Source organism: Haemorhous mexicanus, chromosome 3 (assembly GCF_027477595.1).
Source record: "Haemorhous mexicanus isolate bHaeMex1 chromosome 3, bHaeMex1.pri, whole genome shotgun sequence".
Taxonomy (NCBI): domain Eukaryota; kingdom Metazoa; phylum Chordata; class Aves; order Passeriformes; family Fringillidae; genus Haemorhous; species Haemorhous mexicanus.
In genome coordinates, this window is record NC_082343.1 from 88,823,561 (window position 1) to 88,844,281 (window position 20,721).

General features: G+C 41.3%; 1 protein-coding gene across 2 annotated transcripts; it reads left to right on the top strand.

Moving 5' to 3' along the window:
* The first annotated feature begins 4,257 nt into the window (after nt 1-4,257).
* OGFRL1 (opioid growth factor receptor like 1) lies at nt 4,258-19,233 on the top strand. 2 transcript variants are annotated; one of them, XM_059842641.1, is made up of 7 exons: nt 4,258-4,607; nt 5,996-6,082; nt 6,619-6,700; nt 9,748-9,826; nt 9,917-9,983; nt 10,126-10,271; nt 12,227-19,233. In XM_059842641.1, exons 1-7 carry the CDS (start codon nt 4,353-4,355, stop codon nt 12,984-12,986), a joined length of 1,476 nt encoding a protein of 491 aa, XP_059698624.1. In that variant the 5' UTR covers nt 4,258-4,352; the 3' UTR covers nt 12,987-19,233. The 2 variants fall into 2 exon arrangements, with proteins under 2 accessions (XP_059698624.1, XP_059698625.1); XM_059842642.1 differs by having other exon boundaries at nt 6,622-6,700.
* The last annotated feature ends 1,488 nt before the right edge of the window (nt 19,234-20,721 follow it).

The following is a 20,721-nucleotide window of genomic DNA, read 5'->3' on the forward strand; positions in this document are numbered from 1 at the left end:
AATCATTTTACATTAGCTCAACTAAATTTCATTTTACCGATGTTATTTATTTTATCCTCCTCTGCCATTTATCAAAGCAGTTTTGTAGTCTACTATATTCTCTATGGATGCATAATCCCTCCCAGCTTTATATCACCTTAATATTAGGCTGGTAAGTCTCTCCACAGTTGTTAATTGACCTGTCTGGTATCCTATTGCAAGCATCCTCCCAAGATAATAATAAAGTATTGCAATTACCACATTTTTAATAATTTTTAACAGTTATCACACACAGCATTAGCTTTGAGAAAGCAATGTGGTTTCCACTTTGAAGTGGAAAAAAACCATAAAACCATGTCCTCATCAAAAAAAAAACCCCACGGCTTAGATTAATCTATGATGTTTAAAATGTATATAAATGTATATAATCAGAAGAGCTTTTTTTATAAGCATTATGAAAGTCTGTATTTGACGTACAGTGGTTTGAAGTCCCCTAGGTCTTCTGTTTTTTTCACCTGTGTTATGTGACAGTCAAACTACTTGATTGAAACAGGTCTTTAGCATTTAGTCATCTTCCATTGTACAGGAATACTTTAGTGAACTCAAGTGCCATAAATTCACTACCTTCACTACCAAAACTGACTACCAGTTCTGACTGTGAAGTAATGGAATTTATTTTTTTCTAAATAAGATATGTCTTGGGGGAATCTGTTCAAGCTCTGAAATACCGCCCTACAAAGCTATTTAGGGTGCTAGAGCCTCTTGGTGAATCCTGACTGCCTCTAGTTCACAACTGGAACCAGCAATAAGCTGCAACCCTGAAAGAACACATTGTTCACAGGAAAAATACATTCATCTGGCAAAGGGCAAATCCCCCACCACCACCAGCACAAAAAACTCAAAATGCCAGGGAAAAAAAAAAAATAAAACCGCAATGTCTTGTAGCAGTCTGAATTGCTGCTAGTATAGTCCAGGGTAAGGAAGCAAAAAGGACCTTTGCATAATATCCACAGATGTTTTACTGAGCCTTGGGGTGAGATGTTCAGGTCCCAGCACCCACACACAGAGGGTCTCACTTTCTCTCTGCAGGGGCCTGGGGGCTGACCCTGGTCTCGAGGCAGTACATAGATGAGGGCCAGTCAGGGAATAGGGAAGGAGTGGCTCAGGAACATGGGAACAGGGGAAGGAGCCAATGGAGTCTAACAGCTTTTTGAGGGAAGCTTCTTGTGTCTCCCAAAACCTAGGAATGCTCTCCTAGGGTGTCCACAATGGCTGGCAGCCTGGTGGGGAGAAAAAAATGGCTCCTCCTGTCTCAAGGAAAAAAAAAAAAAGCAAAACAAAAGGTTCACACAGCAGCCCCAGCAAAACAGATAGGAATCTGGTGAATCTCTGGTGTTGGTCTCCTCTTCACAGCAGGTGAAGGAGGTGGATTTGGTCTCCCTTTTTTCACTGGCTTGGCTTTTCCCTGGTCTGGGGCCAAGATGGAGCAGCCCCCAGCCAATTCTTCTCCCGCTGGTCGTTTTCTTGGGTCTCAGACCAAAACCAAACCGTACAGTTCACTTTGGAAAAAATGCTACCCAAGGATTGCTGCAGCAGCCTCTCCAAGGCCAGGGAAAGTAAAAAAACCCTTCTTGCCCAAGCTAACAAAAACCAAGCTCGCTAAGCAAAAAAAAAAAAAAAAAAAGGACACAGTCTGCATAGCACCAGGGATGCCTGGGGAACGAAGCTTTGAAAAAGCCCATGGAAGAGTCCCAAGGCTCCCCACTCCTTCCAAACCACCTTAAAGCTACAACAACCATTTCTGGGCATACAGAAGATGATAAGGGAATAGACTACTCATCGTAAAATCACCCCCAAGACACCCATCTTGTAGGTGGGCATCACTTTGATTAACCTCCAGTCATCTGGGACCTCCCTGGTTAACCAGGACTGATGGTAAATGATGGGCAGTGGCTCGGTGAGTTTTCCCACCAGCTCATTTGACTCCCAGTTCTTATCAGTGCGCTGAGATCCAGATCTATTAAAAATCCACCTAAAATTCTGTTATGAGATTTGGTCGACAGCTTTGAGACTTGGCTGACAGCCTTGATCTTCAGGTGAAAATGAGCTTTCTATAATAAAGTGCAGTTATTTGCACAAGAAATTGAGCTTTCTTCCAGAAAGATCTTTAGTTTGTGGGATTAACTGCCATGCAAACTGAAATGTCATCAAAACCTTCCCCTGATTTTTGATGCTCATGCAAGGCATGTTTTTGAAGCTCCACTGTCCATAGTATAAATACAATTCCAGCGAGGGAACCTTGACAAAAGCTGTAGCAGGGGAGAGGAAGCAGAACTGGTCTATACTGAGCCTGTAGATGTTCGCCAATGGAAGTACCTGGTTAGCAGGTAGTCAAGAAAAATGTGTTCCAAACGTCAGAATTTCCTAAGTCGGTTCCTTTAATCTATGCCAACAGCATGGGAGGAGATACTGTGGAAGCAGGAAAGAATGACCTCATTCGCTCAAATGAGGTCAAAGAAGAGGGAACTCTCCAAAAATGTGATACATAAGCATGAGTGTTATAAAATACTCTCTTCCGTCCACTGCAGCCCTAGCATCTAGTCCTACTGCTTGTCCTCTTACAACCTTTCTTCTTCCTGCTTGATGGGGATTTTTTATTCTTTATTGAAATTATGTCCACTGGCAAAAATGAGACTGAACTTTCCTGTATGCTACATGCATTCCTTAATACCACATATCAAAAAAGTTCCAGTAGACCTTGAAAACCTACATGGCTGAGAGTGGAGGAGATGTCTTGGCTTGGGCCTGTAGCTTTTATCTTGGGAGTGGGAATAGCTGGATCCTGAGGATGGGAGCAACTGGCATGGTGGTGACTAAGGGGTATTGGAAAGGTTGAGTGGGCTTCATTGATCTTCATGAAGAGCACAGGGGGAGGAGAAATGTCTTGGCCAAGGCAGGTGACGGTGGGAGGCAGCAGGGGTAGACTGAGCTGTATTGCAGGCTAACAGGTCAACCATGCAGCTGTGACTGTATCTAGGTGAGCTGCTACTGCAAATATACTTGCCTGAAACAAGGTCTGACAAACCAGGGCAATCTCAGCAATTTCTTGTGTTTGGTGTCAGTGGGTGCAGCTAACATGCTTCAAATGGACCTGAAGGAGGTTTAAACACGAGAGTGACATGAGTGCATCTAAGCATGACACTGTGGCAACTAGACTTAAAATGATCCTTCTGTTTATAGAGAGTGGTTAGGGCAACAAGAATATATAGATGAAATCACCTCTATACTGGTGACCCAGACATCCAGTTAAAATGTTGGTACCTGCACTTGAAACAGATGCTAAAACATTCAACTCACAGCAGACAGGAAAAGGTACAACTTGGAGCAAGGAAATGTGAAAGGCAATTTATGGTGAGAGGCTGAAGAAGCCCAACCTGTTTGGTTTACCAAGAAGAGCAATGAGATGACTTGATGATAATCCACATCTTTAGGAGTGGTCACTGGACATCCCAGAATTGTCTTTAAGGAGAAGCAGAAATCCCTGAGTGGGATTTCTAACCAATCCTGGTTAGAAATTAGGACATGTTTTTAGACATGAGTAGGCACTGGAACAATGTGCTAAGCTGTCAACTCATCAAGTCTTCATTCCTGGCACTGCTTCTGTCCAAAAGGCATGTACTAGCCAAATACAAAATACACTGTCACTGCCCCTTCAAACTGGTCCTTGAACATCATGTCAGTTTCATCCCCAAACTCGCAGGAATTTTAGAAGCAGCCAAAACTGGCTGGTTACCACAGTATTACCCCCTCCATTCCTGTCTTCTCTAGTACCTGTACGCTCTTTGGGGTCAACAGTTCCCACGTCTAGTGGACAGCCGGAGCTTGCACACTGCAGGTGTCGCGACCACTTCTGTCACGCAAAGCATCTCCTCCCCACACCACTGCTCTGGGGCAGCCGCCATCCCCGCACTTCTCTATGAACACCCGCACCCACTTGCTTGTCTCATAAGCCTTCAGGGGACAGCGCGGTCGCCTCCGGGCAGTGAAACGCCCGCGGGGCGCACCTCCTCGGAGGGGACACTCCCCCTCGGGCACGGCCTGCCCGGTGCCGGGGCGGTGGCGGCGGGCGGGCCCTGAGTCGCCCCGCCCGACCCAGCGGTGCCGGCGGCCGGGTGCTGCCCGGTGCCCGCCGCCAGGGCTGGGCGCGCGTTTCTTGTGGAAATCCCGGAGCCTCCAGCTCCGCCCCGCGCGTGTCCGTGGGCTGGGGCCGGGCGGGGGAGCAGCCCCGGCCGCCGCCGCCCCGCCCCGCCATGCCGCAGCCGTAGGCAGCCCGCGGCCGCTCGCAGCCCTCGGCCTCCGCGGCCTCCGGGCCGATGGGCAGCCTGCTGAGCGGGGTCAGCTTCAAGGAGCCCACCACTGTGGAGGACTGCGACTCCACCTGGGAGACCGACTCGGAGCCCGAGGCGGCGGAGCCGCGGCGGCAGGAGGGGGTGTGCTCCGCCGCGGGAGGCGGGGAAGAGCCGCCCGAGCCGCCCGCCGCCGACTGCCGGCCCGGGGAGCCGCCGCCGGCCCCGCCAGCGCAGGAGGACGCGGAGCGGGCAGAGGCGGACGCTGCCAGCCCCGAGCAGGTACCGGCAGCGCCGGACGCGGCCCCGCCTCGCCCTGCCCTGCCCTGCCCTGACCGCGGGCCCGGTGGCCGAGCGGGGACGGGCGGACCCGAGCCGAGCCGAGCCGAGCCGAGCCGCGATCCGGGCAGCCCCGCAGCCGCTGCTCTGCGGCACTCGCGGGCCCGGACTGCTGCCGGCGGCACCTGCCAGCGCCCGGGGCGGCTGGGGATAACCCAGCGCTGCATCTCCGCGAAGGACGAGCCCGTTTTTATCTCTCTCCACCCCTCCCCTGTCATTATTGGGAGAAAATCGAGGCCTTGGTGTCGTTGACATTCCTGCTGCTGCTGTTTCTAGGGAAGGCTGTGTTTTAAATTAAATAGAGCATTTAACGTGGTCTCCTCTTAAACAGGATAAAAATCTGAATACTTGATCCTGTGTGGCAATGGAATTGTGACTTCTCGGTGGGTGTGACGAATTTTCAGAGCGAGTTTCTCTTCTTCAGGAAGCTTTGTAAATGCTGAACTTAAAGAAATAAAGTGTCCTTTTGACAATGATTTTATTTGAGTTAGAATACCATGTAGGGTGGAGCAGCTGGGTCTTTTTTTAGGTTGCTGGATATTTTGTGTTTTGGTTGGGAGACCAAACAATATTAAGTAAACCTAAGTGTCTTTCCCTTTTCTGCTTGTTACATAGTGATACTACTGCCAGATAACCAAGTGTCAAGGGGTGTGTCTTGTTCAAGCAAGTGTGTTTTGCCTGCGGGTGTGGTCAAAGGTGGTCTTGTGAAAGGACGAAGGAACATAGTTGCTTGTTTGACATTAGTGTACAGTTGATAAGCCATAGGATGGGCGATCAGAATGGCAAATGCCCAGTGCAGTCCCAGAGAACTTCCTCTTTTAGGCTTGACTTTAACCTATTATATGTGTATTGCAAGGAATAGAATGAAATATTTTTATTAACTATTTTCCATAGGGTGCAATAGTAGCAATTAAGTCTATGTATGTGACTCTTTTTTTTTTTTTTTTTGGAAATTTCCTCCTCAAAATTGGTGGTGTCTCTGTGTCTCTTTCAAGTTCAGTTACTTATTTCATCTTGTATTAGCACTTGCCAGATTACTTTGAAGTTTTGCATTTGGAAATGCCAGTCAGACTGTTGATTTAGCTCAGATTCAGCCTCATTGGAAGGACAATTCGTAGTCTTGCTTTTGTATTTTAGATTAATTTTTTTAACTTAGGTTTAAAGTGTGTCATGTAAGAATTGAGCAGGGAAATTTTCAGTGTTTGACCAAACAGTAGACAAATATGTGTGCTTACATTTGTTTACATTGCTGAAATCCATAATGAAAAGTATTCAAGTATGCTATTTAGGGGGTTTGTGTATGTTGATTATCTGCTTTCTAACTGTTTCAGAATGGTGATGGAACTGAGCTGACAGCCAAGCCAAAGAGAAGCTTCTACGCAGCAAGAGATTTATACAAGTACCGACACCAGTATCCAGTAAGAACATTTTATGGTTTTAAATTGCCTTTTCAGTAAAATAATATTCTTAAACCTTTGTGGTGAACAATAAGTACAAGAAATGAGAACCAAAAAGCTGATACACAAACCAAAAAGCTGAGGCACAACATATGCGAGTGGGAGAGAAATAATGTCTTTTCATCCCGGGCAAACATGCAAGCACGTGATATGTGTAAGCCTGGGAGCTGTGGTAGGAACCCAGGAAAAAGCTTGTGCTTTGGATATCAAAGATGATGGATCACAGAGTTTGCCTTACTGATTTTTTTGTCTCTCAAGTTCCTTGAGACTGAAGGGAGGGTGCTGCTGTGCTTGCTGCTGCCTCAGTAGGAGAAGGTACCAGCCAGAAAGAATTTTCAGATCCTTAAAATGAGTCTTTAAGTGCATGAGTAGAACTTTGTGGTTCCTAAAATTCTGAAATTTTTTGTCCTTAAATTATTCAAAGAGCCCAATATCACTTTCTGGATAGTCTTGGTAGGTTTTTGTAGGCTGGTAATGTCCTATTTCCTTTCTTTTAGCAGAACTTTAAAGATCTTCGGTATCAAAATGACTTGTGCAATCTCCGGTTTTACAAAAATAAAATCCCATTTAAACCTGATGGTGAGTAATCTGCCACAATAACGGTGATACCAAAAGAAAGCTCATTAATGATAGTAGCAAATGGAAACAGTGGTGATAATGGAGGAAAATTAAAGGTGTACAGTAATATGTTGTAGAACCTGAACCTCCCATGTTGGAGTAGCACATTGATAACACAGGAGCAGTCTGTGCTTAAAACAGAGTTAGCTTTCACTCGAGGAAGGTGGTGCTTTTCTTGGACATTACCAGCATGAAGTAGTACAAGGCGTTGTTAGTATCACTGTTTGTGGCAGTACCTTTTATTAAACAAAGATAAAGTTCTTCCACTATATTGCACAAACTTGGTGTTTGAATAGGAGTGGCAGCGAACCATGGGTGATATCTCTAGAATTGTGTAAGGGGAAAAAAATGTGCTTTAATCTTGTGTGAGATTATTGTAATACCAATAATAAAGCCATTTCTCAGTGTCCCTAGTGGTTCTGGTAGTGGAGCAGGAGCCTCATATGCAGCATTCTGCACAAACACAGGAGAAGCTGAAAGATGACAAGCCCTACTCTAGGGAGTTTGCAGTAGACATATGAGAGACAACAGGATAGAAGACAGATGGGGAAGCAGGAGGAGGCAATAGAGCAGTCTTGGTTAGGGTGATAGACAGAAGTCTCAGCACATGAGAGCTTAGCCATTAGCAAAAAAGACAAACTGAAGGCCAAAAATAAGATTTTCTGAATTTTAAAAGACCAGTGACAAGGTTATTTGAAGATATTTGCTGAATGAGCCTCTCAGCATGAGAGCGGCTTGGTAGGAAATAGTGAAGTGCACGTTGGAGTGCAGAAGGAGTGAGATGTGTAGGCTGCCTCTGAGGCAGGATCCTGTTGGAAGCAGGATCAGTCTCATAGCAACAAATGGGTTCTGATAAGGTAGTGAGGGACAGGTCACAAAGGCTTTGGAAGTGAAGGTGTATTGTTTTTGTTTGATGTTACAGAGCAGGGTTTCACAAAGGAAGAATGTGAAGCAAAAAAAAAAAAAAAAAGGGTCAGTATAAAAAAGTAACAGTCTAGAAAGATGATCTTCCCAGCATTCAGGGTAGCTGCATTCAGCAATGTTCAGAGTAGGTGTAAGCATGACAAGAAAGCACTTTTCAAGGTCAGGAAAAAAAAGTTGAGATGCAAAGTGTGAGAGTTCAGATTAGAAGCTGGTTGGAAAGGAATGTTACACAGAAGGTTGTAAAAATGTACACAGAGGAAAGTTGAAGATGAGAACTGTTTATAGACAAGATAGCAGTAATACCCTTAGCAAATGAGAAGGTAACTCAGGTTGTGAAAGAAAGATAAGACTTTTGCTTTAACCGACTTGTGCTTTATCTAGATGCCCATAGGCAGATAGTCGGTTTTAGCTTGACTGCAAGAAGAGGTGGGTCTGGGAATTGCCAGTAAAGAAGTAGCAGATTTGGGAGACATTACACAGAGAACAGATATAGAAAGAAAGCTAAGGGCAGTGAGGTCTGTGTGAACCTGGGGACCATATGGTTCTGAAACTAAAAGACAGAAAACGTTGTGGGGAAGACCTCCTTTGAAAGTCCAAAATGAAGGAGCGGTTCAAGAGGATTAGCTATAAAAAGAGAGAGTCATGAGCGCCGTAGGAGGCCTTCCCTCCCAAAATTTGTAAAGAATAACTTTTCTCTTAGTATTCTAGGAGAAAACCACAGTTAGTAATGCCAAAGGTAGCTGTTAAGTCATGGAGGATGACATGTTGTTGGCTGTGAATTCTGGCTGTGCAGAAGTTTGTATTGAGAATGGAGAAGAGTAACCACCACCTTGACTCAAGTCTGTGGATCTGTGAGAGTGTTTGGAGGGAGTCTTAGCTACCAGGTTAAGGACTGAAATAGTGGAGAATATTGTTTAAAAAACCCCAAAACATTTCTAGTGCAATACTAGATCTGAAGTTTAGTCCCACGACCTACAGATTTCGCTTGTGGTTCTGGATCAGAGCTGGCCTGTTTGTCTCTCTGCCCTGGGTCTGAGCAGCAGGTTTTCCAATACTTGAAATATAGGTTGGATACAATGCAGTGATGGTGAAGGTCCTCTTTCCATGGTCCTTTTCCAGCTTTTCCTACACTAAAAACCCCATGTACTTACCAGCTCCTTAGACTAGCTGTTTTCTTCACTTCTCAAATAAAAGTATCAAATGTGTCCTCCTCCTTTGCCTTTGAGACCCAAGTGGAAATTTTCATTGGGCAAAGAGGCATCTTAAATGTGTAGCAGAGGACTATATACATGGGGCTTTGGGATTTTTAGGTTGCTCCTATGCTATTTGGCTTTAGGAGATGCTGTGCAGCAGTACTGAAACTGTTGTTTGTTTCAGAATAGAAACAGACAAACCCAGTGCTCATTCATGGAAAGATATTGTACAGCTTTGGGAACAAGGTCCATCCTTTTATGTGCTTTGTATATCTGTGTAGTACCTGGAAAGATGCCCTGGCCCGTGACTGAATTTCATGAGCACACTCTCAGTGTTGTGCTTGGCCACTATTAATTGAGAAAGATTTCCCAGTCATAATGGTATTTGCAGCTGTAATCTCCCTGGTATGGGAGATTTCCTAAAGAGTTGAGGCTTTGTTCTATGAAGATTAGATAGACAGATGGATAGCTTCAGAGTTTTATCTTGTAAAATCAATGACAGGTGATTCACAGTGCAGTGTTTTATTGGAGCAGTTTGTTAATTCCCAGTCAGTGTGAGAAAGGGATCTATGACATGAGAATTCTTGGATATATTTTACATAGGTTGCTGTCACGTACCTTCACTTTTTGGTAATCCAGTATAAGTCAGTTGGTTTTGTTTATATTGGTATTTTGTAATATTGGTATTTTGTTTTTTAATTAGGTTTTAGTAACTAAATTAGTTTTGAATTAAAATTAATTTATTTATGGCTGCAATAGACCTTATTTCACATAGTATATGAAAGACAATTAAAGTATGTGTTCTGTCATTATTTTACATTCAGGTACTTTATGTAACTGAGTGCTGGTTTTGATGGCTACCTAACAGTTTTTCAAATTATTTTTATGCAGGGGTTTATATTGAAGAAGTCCTAAATAAATGGAAAGGAGACTATGAAAAACTGGAACATAACCACACTTATATACAGTGGTTGGTCAATTATTACCTATTTCTGTTTCAAAGCATTAATTTGATTAAGTGTTCTTATACTGAGCCATAATGCACTTCTTCTTTTAACAGGCTTTTTCCTCTAAGGGAACAAGGTCTGAACTTCTATGCTAAAGAATTAACTACATATGAAATTGAGGTAATGCAAATTGAGCTCCATACAAACCATCACTGTAATTTTAATACATTACTGCTTTTTGTTATGTAGATTTGTTTTATATGATGCAGGAGTACTTGCTTTAGTGCCACTAAGAATTTCGGACATATTCTTTGTCCATTAGGAATTCAAGAAAACAAAAGAAGCAATTAGAAGATTCCTTTTGGCTTACAAAATGATGTTGGAGTTTTTTGGAATAAAACTAATTGATAAAACTGGAAATGTAGCACGAGCTGCTAACTGGCAAGAAAGATTTCAGCATTTGAATGAGTAAGTAATGACATGTACTTCACTTGCTAGAATTGCTATAGAATCTCTTTATCCTTTTGTTTTCTAGAGAAAGCAAAGATTTTTTTTTCCAAAGATTGCCAGGAAAAAAAAAAGGGAAAAATAAATAGTCGATGCCTGGTTTGTGCTTCTTTCTGTATGTTCCTCCTTCCCCTTTTTTTGATTGTTCTTCTCACCCATTGCCAGTAGGATTGACATCATTGAATTCCTTGAAAATACAACTTTAGATGGTGCTGAAGAAGATCCCAGCTCCAAACTAATTTGTCGTGGTACAGAATTTGTTTTCACCCAATCCCAAAGTGCTGCTTCTCACTTAGGGAAAAAACAAGTGGCTTATCTTTGTATTTACATTTCTTTTTGAGAAGGATTAAATTCTCCACACCTGTATGAAAGTTAAGTAACAAGATTTCCCTCTCTCCTCAAAACAGGAAATACTTTTTATTTAAATATTTTTAACTGAAATGTTGATCTGGAAAGGTTTAAAAATGTTGTGTCAAGCCTTGGCCCAATGTTCAGCAAATTATATCAGTTGCTTTACATTGGTATTGTGTGGATCCTAAGTTTGCACTGAATTTTTTCTCATGCAGATTAATTGTACCAAAACCTCTTTTCAGATCTTCTGCTCACCTTCCTAATATCTCTGACCTTAGAGCTGCAGCATTTTGTTCTCCTGTCATGATAAAAAACTTGTAGGTACAATTGCTGATGGATTCCAGATGCATAGTGGGAATAATTTGTTAATAATTTTACATAAACATTATATGAGCCAATATGGGTGTGGGCTCAGACTCAGGCCACAGTTAAAACAGGTTTTCAGGAAGCCTAAACCTTACTGCATGCTTTCACTCCTGTTCTTTCCAGTGAGTAGCTTCAGTTTTAAGTCAGGATTTGGGACTCTCTTTACCTAATTTTATCAATCTAAAATTCAAACATAAAAGTTCTACTGCATACTAAGGTGTGCTTCACAAGGGAAAGACCTTTTCACAAGCACTTGCAGAAGACAATTAGTTCATTTTCTCTTCGATATTTCCAACAACAGTGGGACTTACTCTCCAGAGGTGCCTGTTTTTCCTCCAGCACTGACTGTATCAGTAGGTGCTAGTCTAGACTGGAGACCCAGCTTTTAAATAACTTGAGTGAAGTGCAACGAGCCCTGTTCCATAGCTGCACTATAAATACACTACAAACCCTTTTTTTACAAAGCGGCTGGGTTTTCTCCCCAGAAGGAGAACAGCATAGAATCATTAAGGGTGGGAAAAAACCTCTGAGATCATTGAGATCAATCTTTGACCAAACACCACCATATCAACTAAACCATAGCACTAAGTGTCACATCTAATCATCTTTTGAACACTTCCAGGGATGGTGATTCCACCACTTCCCTAGGCAGCCTGTTACAATGCTTAACCATTCTTTCAGGGGAGAAATTTTCCAACCTGAACCTCAGCTTGGTGCAACCTGAGGCTATTTCCCCTTGTCCTGTCACTTGTTGCCTTGGACAAGAAACTGACCCCCCCTTGCCACAGCCTCCTGTCAGGCAGCTGTAGAGAGCAATAGGGTCTCCCCTGAGCCTTTGTTGCTCCAAAATAAAGAACCCCATTAGATTTAGCTGCTCCTCGTAGGACTTATGGTTCCAGACCCTTCACCAGCTTTGTTGCCCTTCTCATACAGCAGAAGGAATCAAAATCAGTATGTTTGATTTTATTTGCTCTCAGCTCTCTCCCCCCGTGCTTTTTACAAACACTATTTTTCACTCACAACATCCTAGCAGAGGAGGTGCTAGTAAGCTTCAGCAGCTTTGAGAAAATATAGGAAGTCTGAAGTACATATCTGAAGTGATAAAAAGGACTGAGGAATTGCAGTTCCAGTTCTGTATTTGTAAAGGGTTTTTTTTTTTCAGATTCAATAGATTTTTTTTTTACCCATTTCTTTTGAAGGTCTCAACATAACTACTTGAGAATCACTCGAATTCTGAAAAGCCTTGGTGAACTTGGATATGAGAGTTTCAAATCTCCCCTGGTAAAATTTATTCTGCATGAAGCTCTTGTGGAAGATACCATTCCCAACATTAAGCAAAGTGCTCTAGAATATTTTGTGTATACTATTAGAGACAGAAGAGAAAGGAGGAAACTGCTGAGATTTGCCCAGCAACATTATACGCCCTCAGAGCATTTTATCTGGGGACCCCCAAGAAAACAGAAGTCAGAGGGAAGCAAAGCAAATAAAAAGCCAGCATCTCCAGTTTCTATTCCCAATAGTCATATTTCTAAGCATAAGAAACCAAAAGAGCCTAAGAATACATCAGCAAGTGGAAGCTCAGCTGGTAAAATAACTGAAGAAAGAAAGGTAGAATTCACAAAAAATGCGGAAGAAAATGATCAGGATGAGCAAGAAGTGAACTGTGATGCTGTTAGGCAGAACAATAGTGAAAAGAACAGTGACACTGATACCAGTCAATTTTCAAAATCAGAAGAAATTAATGATAATTCAGACAGAAAGGAGGATGCTTCTTATTCCAAAAAAGATGATGAAAATCTTAACAATGACTGTGGAAATCACTCAGATGTTATAGAGGAAGATTTGTGCAGTGCTGAGAATTCTTCAGATGACCCATCAGCAGATCTGCAAGATAACCTTGATAAGGATACACTTTCAGCGGGGACCACCACAAAAACTAAGGATGAGCTCAAATCATGAGTCTGAGATTTAAAAAATCTCTGTTTCACTTTGAATGAAGCAAAATTATTCATGCTTGTTAATTTTGGTTGAAATTTCCATCTAATGTTAGTTTACAAGACTATGCTTGTTGCAAATGCATCAGATTAGGCTTCTGTTAGGTTAATGAATTTTGGTTTTTTCAACCTCAGTTTATCAGCAGTCAGCCAGGTGTGTCTCTTTAAAACAATTGTGCATATTGAAAGCTAAGAAATTCACTATCTTTTCCAAACAGATTGCACAGAAAAGCTTATCTACTTTTTAAAATTCATCCAGTATTGGAAAAAAAATAAGTGGAACAACTAAAAAGCCTTGGAACATCAACGTCTTAAGTTTCCTTTAAGCTTGCTTTAAGTTTTGTTTTCCATTTAGGAAATTACTAGAAATTATTTCAAAACCACGTTTTTTTACCCTAGTGGTTATTTTTTTAGGAACCATGGTTGTGATTAATAGCAGTATTTGCACAGTATCTTTTAGCTTAGATTAGCATCTTTGTTGGAGGCACTTAACAATGGATAGCATATATCATGTCCTGTACAGCTGGGAATCACTGTACATTGAATAAAAGTTTTAACTTAAAGAAACTGTATCCACAGTTTTTGGATACAAGGGAAGCTGCACTTTAGACTTCTTTAAGTTCCTGTTAAATTCTCCCTCCTCTTGACTCATTTGTTACAACTAATCTGGGGAGAGGGATCTCTTTGGTCTCTCAAATTTGGTCTCAGTTTGAAAGCTTGGTTACTCAGCTGTAGTAAGATGACTCCCCCAGCTAGGTTCAGCACCTGGAAAGCCTCTGGACAGCTGAAAAGCAGTGTCTTTACCACAGAGCACTGCCTTATCAGCAAAGCCATCAGAGAAAAGGTCACCAGGCATGGCAAGTTGGGTCTTACTTGAACTTCGATGTTTCCTGGCCAGTTTTGGGTAGAACCTGCACAATGCAATCACCTGTTGCTGGTCTCAGAGACAAAGGCAGTCCTGATACTTCTTTCCAGGTGTCTGTTTCTTCTCTTTGCTCTCTCTCATAAGTCTCTCATAGTTTATGTTACTTTGATAAGCAATGTAAACTTAAAGGCAGGTCAGTCTGCTGAGCTGGAGCCCAACAAGTAGGAATTTCCCTATTTAGATCTTTCCCAGCTTCTACCAAAGAAGTGTCTGCTCTCCCTGAGTAGCTTCTTCTGATTTTCTGCTGCTCAAGTCAAATGGTAGTACCCAGCAAGTTAGTTGTGCAGAATATGAATTAAAAAATAATGCAGGTACAAGTCACACTTCCTACAGGTCTAAAATACTCTAAAACTTCTGTATGTATTTTCTGTTTAAAAGTGTACATATTATCCACTGCCTTTAATGTATTGCTGATTAAATGTTACGAGGCAAGAGGCTGAGTACAGTTTGAGCATCAAAATGCTACAGGACTTTATTCAAGTCTTATAACTCTAAATGATGTTTTCAGGGGTTTCAGAGCATAGACAAAATGTCTTGTATTCTGTTTTGCTAATGCCCATCATGGCAATGCATCATCCATTTTTTTCTCCAGATAGTGCTGCTTCTTGGGATCAAATAGAGTGGCAGTTAGGGATCTTGGTACCTATGGAAAAAGATTAGACTCTTTCTATCCTAAAGAAGCAGAGAAGAAGGAAGATGTATTTCTCCTTCTGTGCTGACTTGTGAGGAAAGGAATTTATATACATGGATGGTTTTTTAGGATAATCCAAATGATTCAAGTAGATATTAAGTCTGTCTGAGCAGAAATGCCCCAAAGAATTCCAGCTACCAACTTCTTTAAGGCCAGAAGGATCCTGAGAAGCCTTTCACAATTCCCTGGACATGAACTGGAATCCCCTTTTTCGTGTTTGCCTTTGACCTTCAGAACAGAAGAGGAAGCAAGTGCTGTGATAAAACTGGTCTTACTGGTGTAGTTAAGGACTCTGCCCCTGCACGTATGCAAAGGGAGGACACTTCATTTTCTGCCTATGACTTCCTCAGTCTTTAGTGCCTAACTGTGCAAGCTTCATAGAGTTGTTCTTACATAGTTATTTTTTGAGTATCATAGGGAAAATTGATACCTTGTGTATAAGGAACAAAACTATAGCATAAGAAGATATACAGAGCCTTCAATTTATGAACTTTAGTATTAGTGTTAAACACGTTACAGAAAATGCTGAGTATTGACATTAAATAAGGGATCACAGAGGTGTTATTATATTTATAGTGTAATTTTATTTAACATCAGTGACCTCAGGAGATCTTTTGTCTACTGAATAAGAAAAAGAGAAATCTTGCCCTGATTTTAAACAAAGTTCTTGGGATGTGCATCCAGAAGATTACTCTGCAGTATTTTGTTATCATGACACATCTCTCATTTCAACATGCTTACTGGTTCAATGTTCATAATTAAGTAGTTAAAATACTTTTACTCTGACAGAGCTGTCTGTATTAAGGGGCCAAGGTGTCTGGAAATATCGTCAAGAACTTTGGTACTTACACCTGTATTAACTCTGCAATGTTTTTCTTTGGGTTTTGGTTTTGTTTTTTTTTTTTTTTAATCTGCAACTCAAGATATTTCTCTCAGTTTTCATAGGGGAGTAGTGGCATATCAGTCTCCTACAAAGACCTATGGGGACTATGTAAGTGAGGGGTTTTGTGTCAGGTGGGCTCCTGCACACTATAATCCTTGTTTTACAGCTTTATCAACAGAATTACTCCCCTGGGACACTTCAGCTTTAACTAACAAATTCTGCTCTATGTAAAATGTGACAGTTTATTATTCTTTTCATAGAGGAATTGTTTCTTCTGATTTTGCAAGTTCTTAAAAGAAGGATTTATTGCAGGGCAATCATACAGCATAGCATCCCATTGAGATTTGTGAGGATCAAGTGGGTGCACTGTATGAATTTTTGTTACAGAATCATGGCCTTAGCAACCAGAAGCACCCCGTGCTTGAAGTTTCTAAGTATTGGTTTTCAGGTTTACAGTATATATACAGTATATGTGTGTGTTGAAATGATTGTATTCTCATAGATGCCCGTCCATAGCTGGTTAACAATCACTTCAGTAACCGAGGGTATGCAAAGAAAGTCAAGTCATTTGCTTACTGTTAAATTTCTTTTTGTCTTGCTGTATGCTTAAGTATTCAGGGATTTCTGTGTACTTATTACAATAGTGTATTTTGGCCCAGTGTTAGACTAGAATCTGAGGTGTTCATGTGTTAATTGAACAGAACCTTCCATATGAAGGTTCTTCCCAAGGAAGTACATCTGAGTAGCCTCTGGTACTGTTAAGTGGGAGTAGTGTGTACGTGCACATACCTGTGAATTTGATTTTAAGGATCTTATGGCGAGGGGATATGAATGTGCAACTTGGAACAATGTTACTGTACACACAAGGCAATCATACAAATCATACAAATCATGCAAAAATGCAGCACTTTAAGGTTAGTTACAGCTCTGTGCCCTGCTGTGCCAGACACAAGTGTGCCTCGGTACCTGATACTGTGTTGGTGTAGAGACTGATGGCTTGGGTACATGAGGTGTGCAGCACAGACCATTCAGAGCAGAAGAGTGCTTACATGCGTCCACGTATCTAGGAGCAGGTCTGAGGTCTTTGTGTTCACGTTGCTCAAATAAAATCTTGAAGGATGCTAAAAATAAGTGCAATAATCCTTTGAGAGCTGTTCCCTGGCTTGGGTCAGCTCCTCAGTTTCCTGCTCTAAGATTGCAGCACTCTAATGTATTAGGTATTTGTATAATCATTGTTAATATTTCATGTAACCTAGTGTAAGCCTCCCTGAACTGTTCCAGGATAATTCTAATAATCTGCAGTTGCATATATCTGTACTATAAACAGAAGGTTTACAGACCTTAAAAGCTTTGTACAATATTGATGGATGATCCACTGAGGTAAGACAAGTGACATTTACTGGATTTAAATGGAAAACAGCTCTTGTTTGTTTTTAAATAAAATTTATGTCTATCTGTTTAAATGAGAGGTTATTTTACCCCTTTCTTCTTCTGACTGTTGTGATAGTACTGATCACAATTTATAGTTCCATTTGTTGAGGTGAAAATGTAATTTTATACACCACACTTTTGCAGGAAACATATCATATTGAATTTCCTTGAAAAAAGCTGTATTTATGAATAAGATGCAAGTATCTGAAACAAGTTTTGCCATTAATAAAAGTGTGACAATATCATGCTGATGATGTATGTTGTCCTCAAAATTGCCAGTGGGGATCAGAACCAAAGATGTTTCTAGCCTTGTGTCCTGCCTCCAGTGCTGGCCACCAAAAGATGCTGTGAAACCCCATTTTTCTGCAGGAATTTTTTTGGTTTTGAACTTGTAGCTTCTTTCAGCCTCTTCAATCCCTTGTGGCTGTGAGTTCCAGTGACTTCCATGTTTTAATTATGTTTTGTGTGGAGAAGGTGATCTTTTATTTGTCTCAGATCTGTTTGTTAAAAAATTGCTACTGCATTTGAACACAGTACTAAAAATACTGTGAGATTAAGAGTAATCCACTTCAAATCAGTTTTTAAATGCCATGGGAGATTCTAATGACAAAATACCTGTTTAGGCAGAAAACGTCCCATGTTTCTTCTGTTTTTAAGCAGAAGATGTCTGCTTAGGCAGAAACTTGTCCTAAGCTGATGACAATGCTAACTTACTTATTCCTTCTGAATACATAGTTGCACATAAATCCTTTTGTAGACAAGTGCTAAAAGTGTAGATTAAGTGTTAAATGTCAATCTCCAACTGCAGAACAGGGTTGATTGATTTTTTTCTTACCTGTGTAAAAGCAAAATCAGTCAAATTGAAAACCTACTCCTAACCCACATATGAGTGAGCTACCTCTGGATTTGGAGCAACCAGCATCAATGAATCTAGCATTGTGATCATGTAGAAGATGGACATCATTCCACGTTTTGGTAATTTGTTTTGATATGTGTTCACAGTTCCAATTGTAATTGGAGTAACTGGTCAAAAGGTATTTTTTATGGCTGCCAGAGCCTGAAAATGGCTCAGAAAAGGCCTAAGCGTGTACATCCCCCTCAATTCACATTATGGTCAACACCACACTTTCACTGTTTACAGATATTTAGGTGCAGTTCTCCAAGGGGAGTGCACATCGTGTCTCTGTAATATCTTTGTGCTCGGTATTGGCTATGAGCTGTTTCTTTTCTTGAAAGCTGTGTTCCCTTTTCAGCCCTTGTTCTTAAGTACACTTTGTTAAGACCTTTGGTGAAAGCAAGAATTTATTTTAAAGAATAGGTTTATTACATGCTGTATGTAATGGACTCCTAAAATGCAGTTCAAAAGCCATAGAGACCAATTCAACAGAGACCTCATTTCTTCTTAGAAATCTGGCTCTCTAATTCTACCACACTTACAAGTTCAGTGGTGTATTCATCAACTAAAGTTTATTGTGAAATATACTGAATATACTTACTACTGTGGCTAACCATGTGAAAATTATTGTTTTGCAGTGAAAAAGGTTATAGCACTTATATTTTTAGGTCCACTGAAGCATGTTTGCTAATCATTAGTTGCTCTTTTTTTCCCAGTTTTTAAGGTATTCCACGGTTGTTTGCCCTTTATGCAATTTGATTTTGGCAACAGATGATTAAGTTTTGCACTGATAAAATTTGAAAATATCATAGCCTTCATTGTTGAAATGCATTCTAAGAAAAAAAGTGCAGTAAAAAGAAAAAACCCCAAAGCCCAACAATTTTTACTTGCAAAATGGAACAGTTCTAGGTCAGTTTTTATGAATGGTCCTGCTCTCTTCTCTGTATTCCTTTGCAGTGTTTAATTACAGAATGCCATGCATGTTTGGTAGTACCAATACCATGTGTATGTGGTAGGAGTGGTAACCAGTTTCTGGATTTGTAATGCACTATAAAGAGATATTTTATAATTCTGTATCTGTATGGCAGTATTATGCCAAAAAAAATTGTATAATCATAAAAAGCAATAGTTTATGTTGCTTACTGCTATATTTTAAATCATTTGTAAAATGAAATACTTGGATTTCCTTTCAGGTAAATATATTTTTAATAACAGCAGCCAAAAACTCTGAACTAATAAAGCTTCTTCATTTAGCAGCATTGTTTTAGCAACATGTACAAATATTGTGTAGCTCTAATAATGTGCAATTGCTGTTTGGCGCTTGTTTGTAAAGTCTTCTGTAAATATATTTACACTTAAAAGTAGGGAATTAAAGGCTCTGATCCTCCTTTTTTTTGTTGTCAGTGGCAAAATGACCATGGACAGTAGAGGAATGAGGGAAGGCCCAGAGTCAGCTTTTCTAAAAGTCCATGGTTAGTTTTTAAATTAAGAAAAATGTATACTATCAAAACACTGTTAACATTAAATAGTAAAATAACCACTGTGATCATGCAGGCATAAACTGTCTGGAGCAGTGTCAAAACCAGGCTACTGGTTTTGACACTGTAACAGGGAAACATTTAGCCTGCTGGGGTTTTTTTGTCCTGTGCTGAAGCTGTAGGATTGGATGGCTTCAGTGCTGGTTTTGCAGTAAGCTGTTAGTCACATGGTGTGACTGTAGATGTATAAAGCTCTATAAAGAGCCCAGCAGATTTGGAAAGGGTTTCCTAATCTCACATGTTTCTTCTCAAAGAGGAGAAACAGGTTCTCCCCACACTGAAGGAGGACTTCCCATGTGGTCTGTGTCTCAAATCAAGCTTGGTGTTAAGATGGCTCTATAAACCTACTTCTGTGTTGTCAGGTCACCCAGGGTTGGCACTGAACTCGTAGCCAATGTCATTGGTTGTCAGTGTGTTAGTCTCCCCAGAAAACTCAGTTACAGCTTCCTGAGGCAACTGCTGTGGTTCATCTGCCCCTTGGCAAAGACTGGCTGTCAGGCAGTCACCCTGCTCTGCCCTGGGAGTGTGAACTGCACCAAAAAGGGACAGTGCCTCTGTGTCTGTGGAAACACTGATGTTGCTGGCTGAAGCACTTGCAACTCCAGACTTTGAGCAAGTCTGCAGTAAAAGTGCTGCTCTTGTGTGAGCACAGACCCTCCTGGGTGCCAGAGCCACTTGTGAAGTTTTGTTGGTGTTCATTCCAAGAGTAAGAGCCTAAACTGATATCCCAAATTTAGCTGGCCCTTAGTTAAATTGAGCCTGAGCAGCTTCTGGAGGAGGTGCAAGAAGAGGCTGACGAGCCAGTACCCTGTGCCTTGCCCACTGCCTCCCCCAGCCCTGGGCAGGCACCCATGGAGCCCCACAACCTGTCAGCTCGGGAGGGGAGCTGCCTGCTCTGTCCCTCCCACCTCTATCTCTCAGGGCATCCACTCACCTCCTTTGCTTTATTTTGGAGGGTAAAATCTAGGGAGTTTCCAGCTGCTGGGGTGATGGTGACACACAGAGCTCAGTTCTGCACTGGAGGGGAGGGCACACAAGGAGGGACCGAAGTGGCAGCACTTGTCTCTGTGCAAGGTGAGCTGGGAAGCACTTTTGTTATGCACAGAGTGGTGGTGGAGACAGCCAGAATAAATGGCAATTACCTCTGTGGTTTAGGGAGCTAAACCACAAAGTTTTGTTTTGCAACTGTTCCACTCAAATAATTTTCTAACAGAGCTGTGTCATAAAACTGGGATGAGAATGTTTTTTTTTGATGATCTTGAGAAAGGTCTAAAACATCTATAAAGGCCACATTAATTGCAAAAATGTGATTTAGCTAACCAAACCTGGGAATACTC

What these genes read in the sequence shown, in the direction of transcription:
- OGFRL1 (XM_059842641.1), top strand. Translation starts at nt 4,353, where the DNA reads ATGGGCAGCCTGCTGAGCGGGGTCAGCTTCAAGGAGCCCACCACTGTG. An exon ending in AGTACCGACACCAGTATCCA is followed by an intron (nt 6,083 to 6,618) that starts GTAAGAACATTT and finishes CCTTTCTTTTAG; the next exon opens with CAGAACTTTAAAGATCTTCG. An exon ending in AACCACACTTATATACAGTG is followed by an intron (nt 9,827 to 9,916) that starts GTTGGTCAATTA and finishes TTCTTTTAACAG; the next exon opens with GCTTTTTCCTCTAAGGGAAC.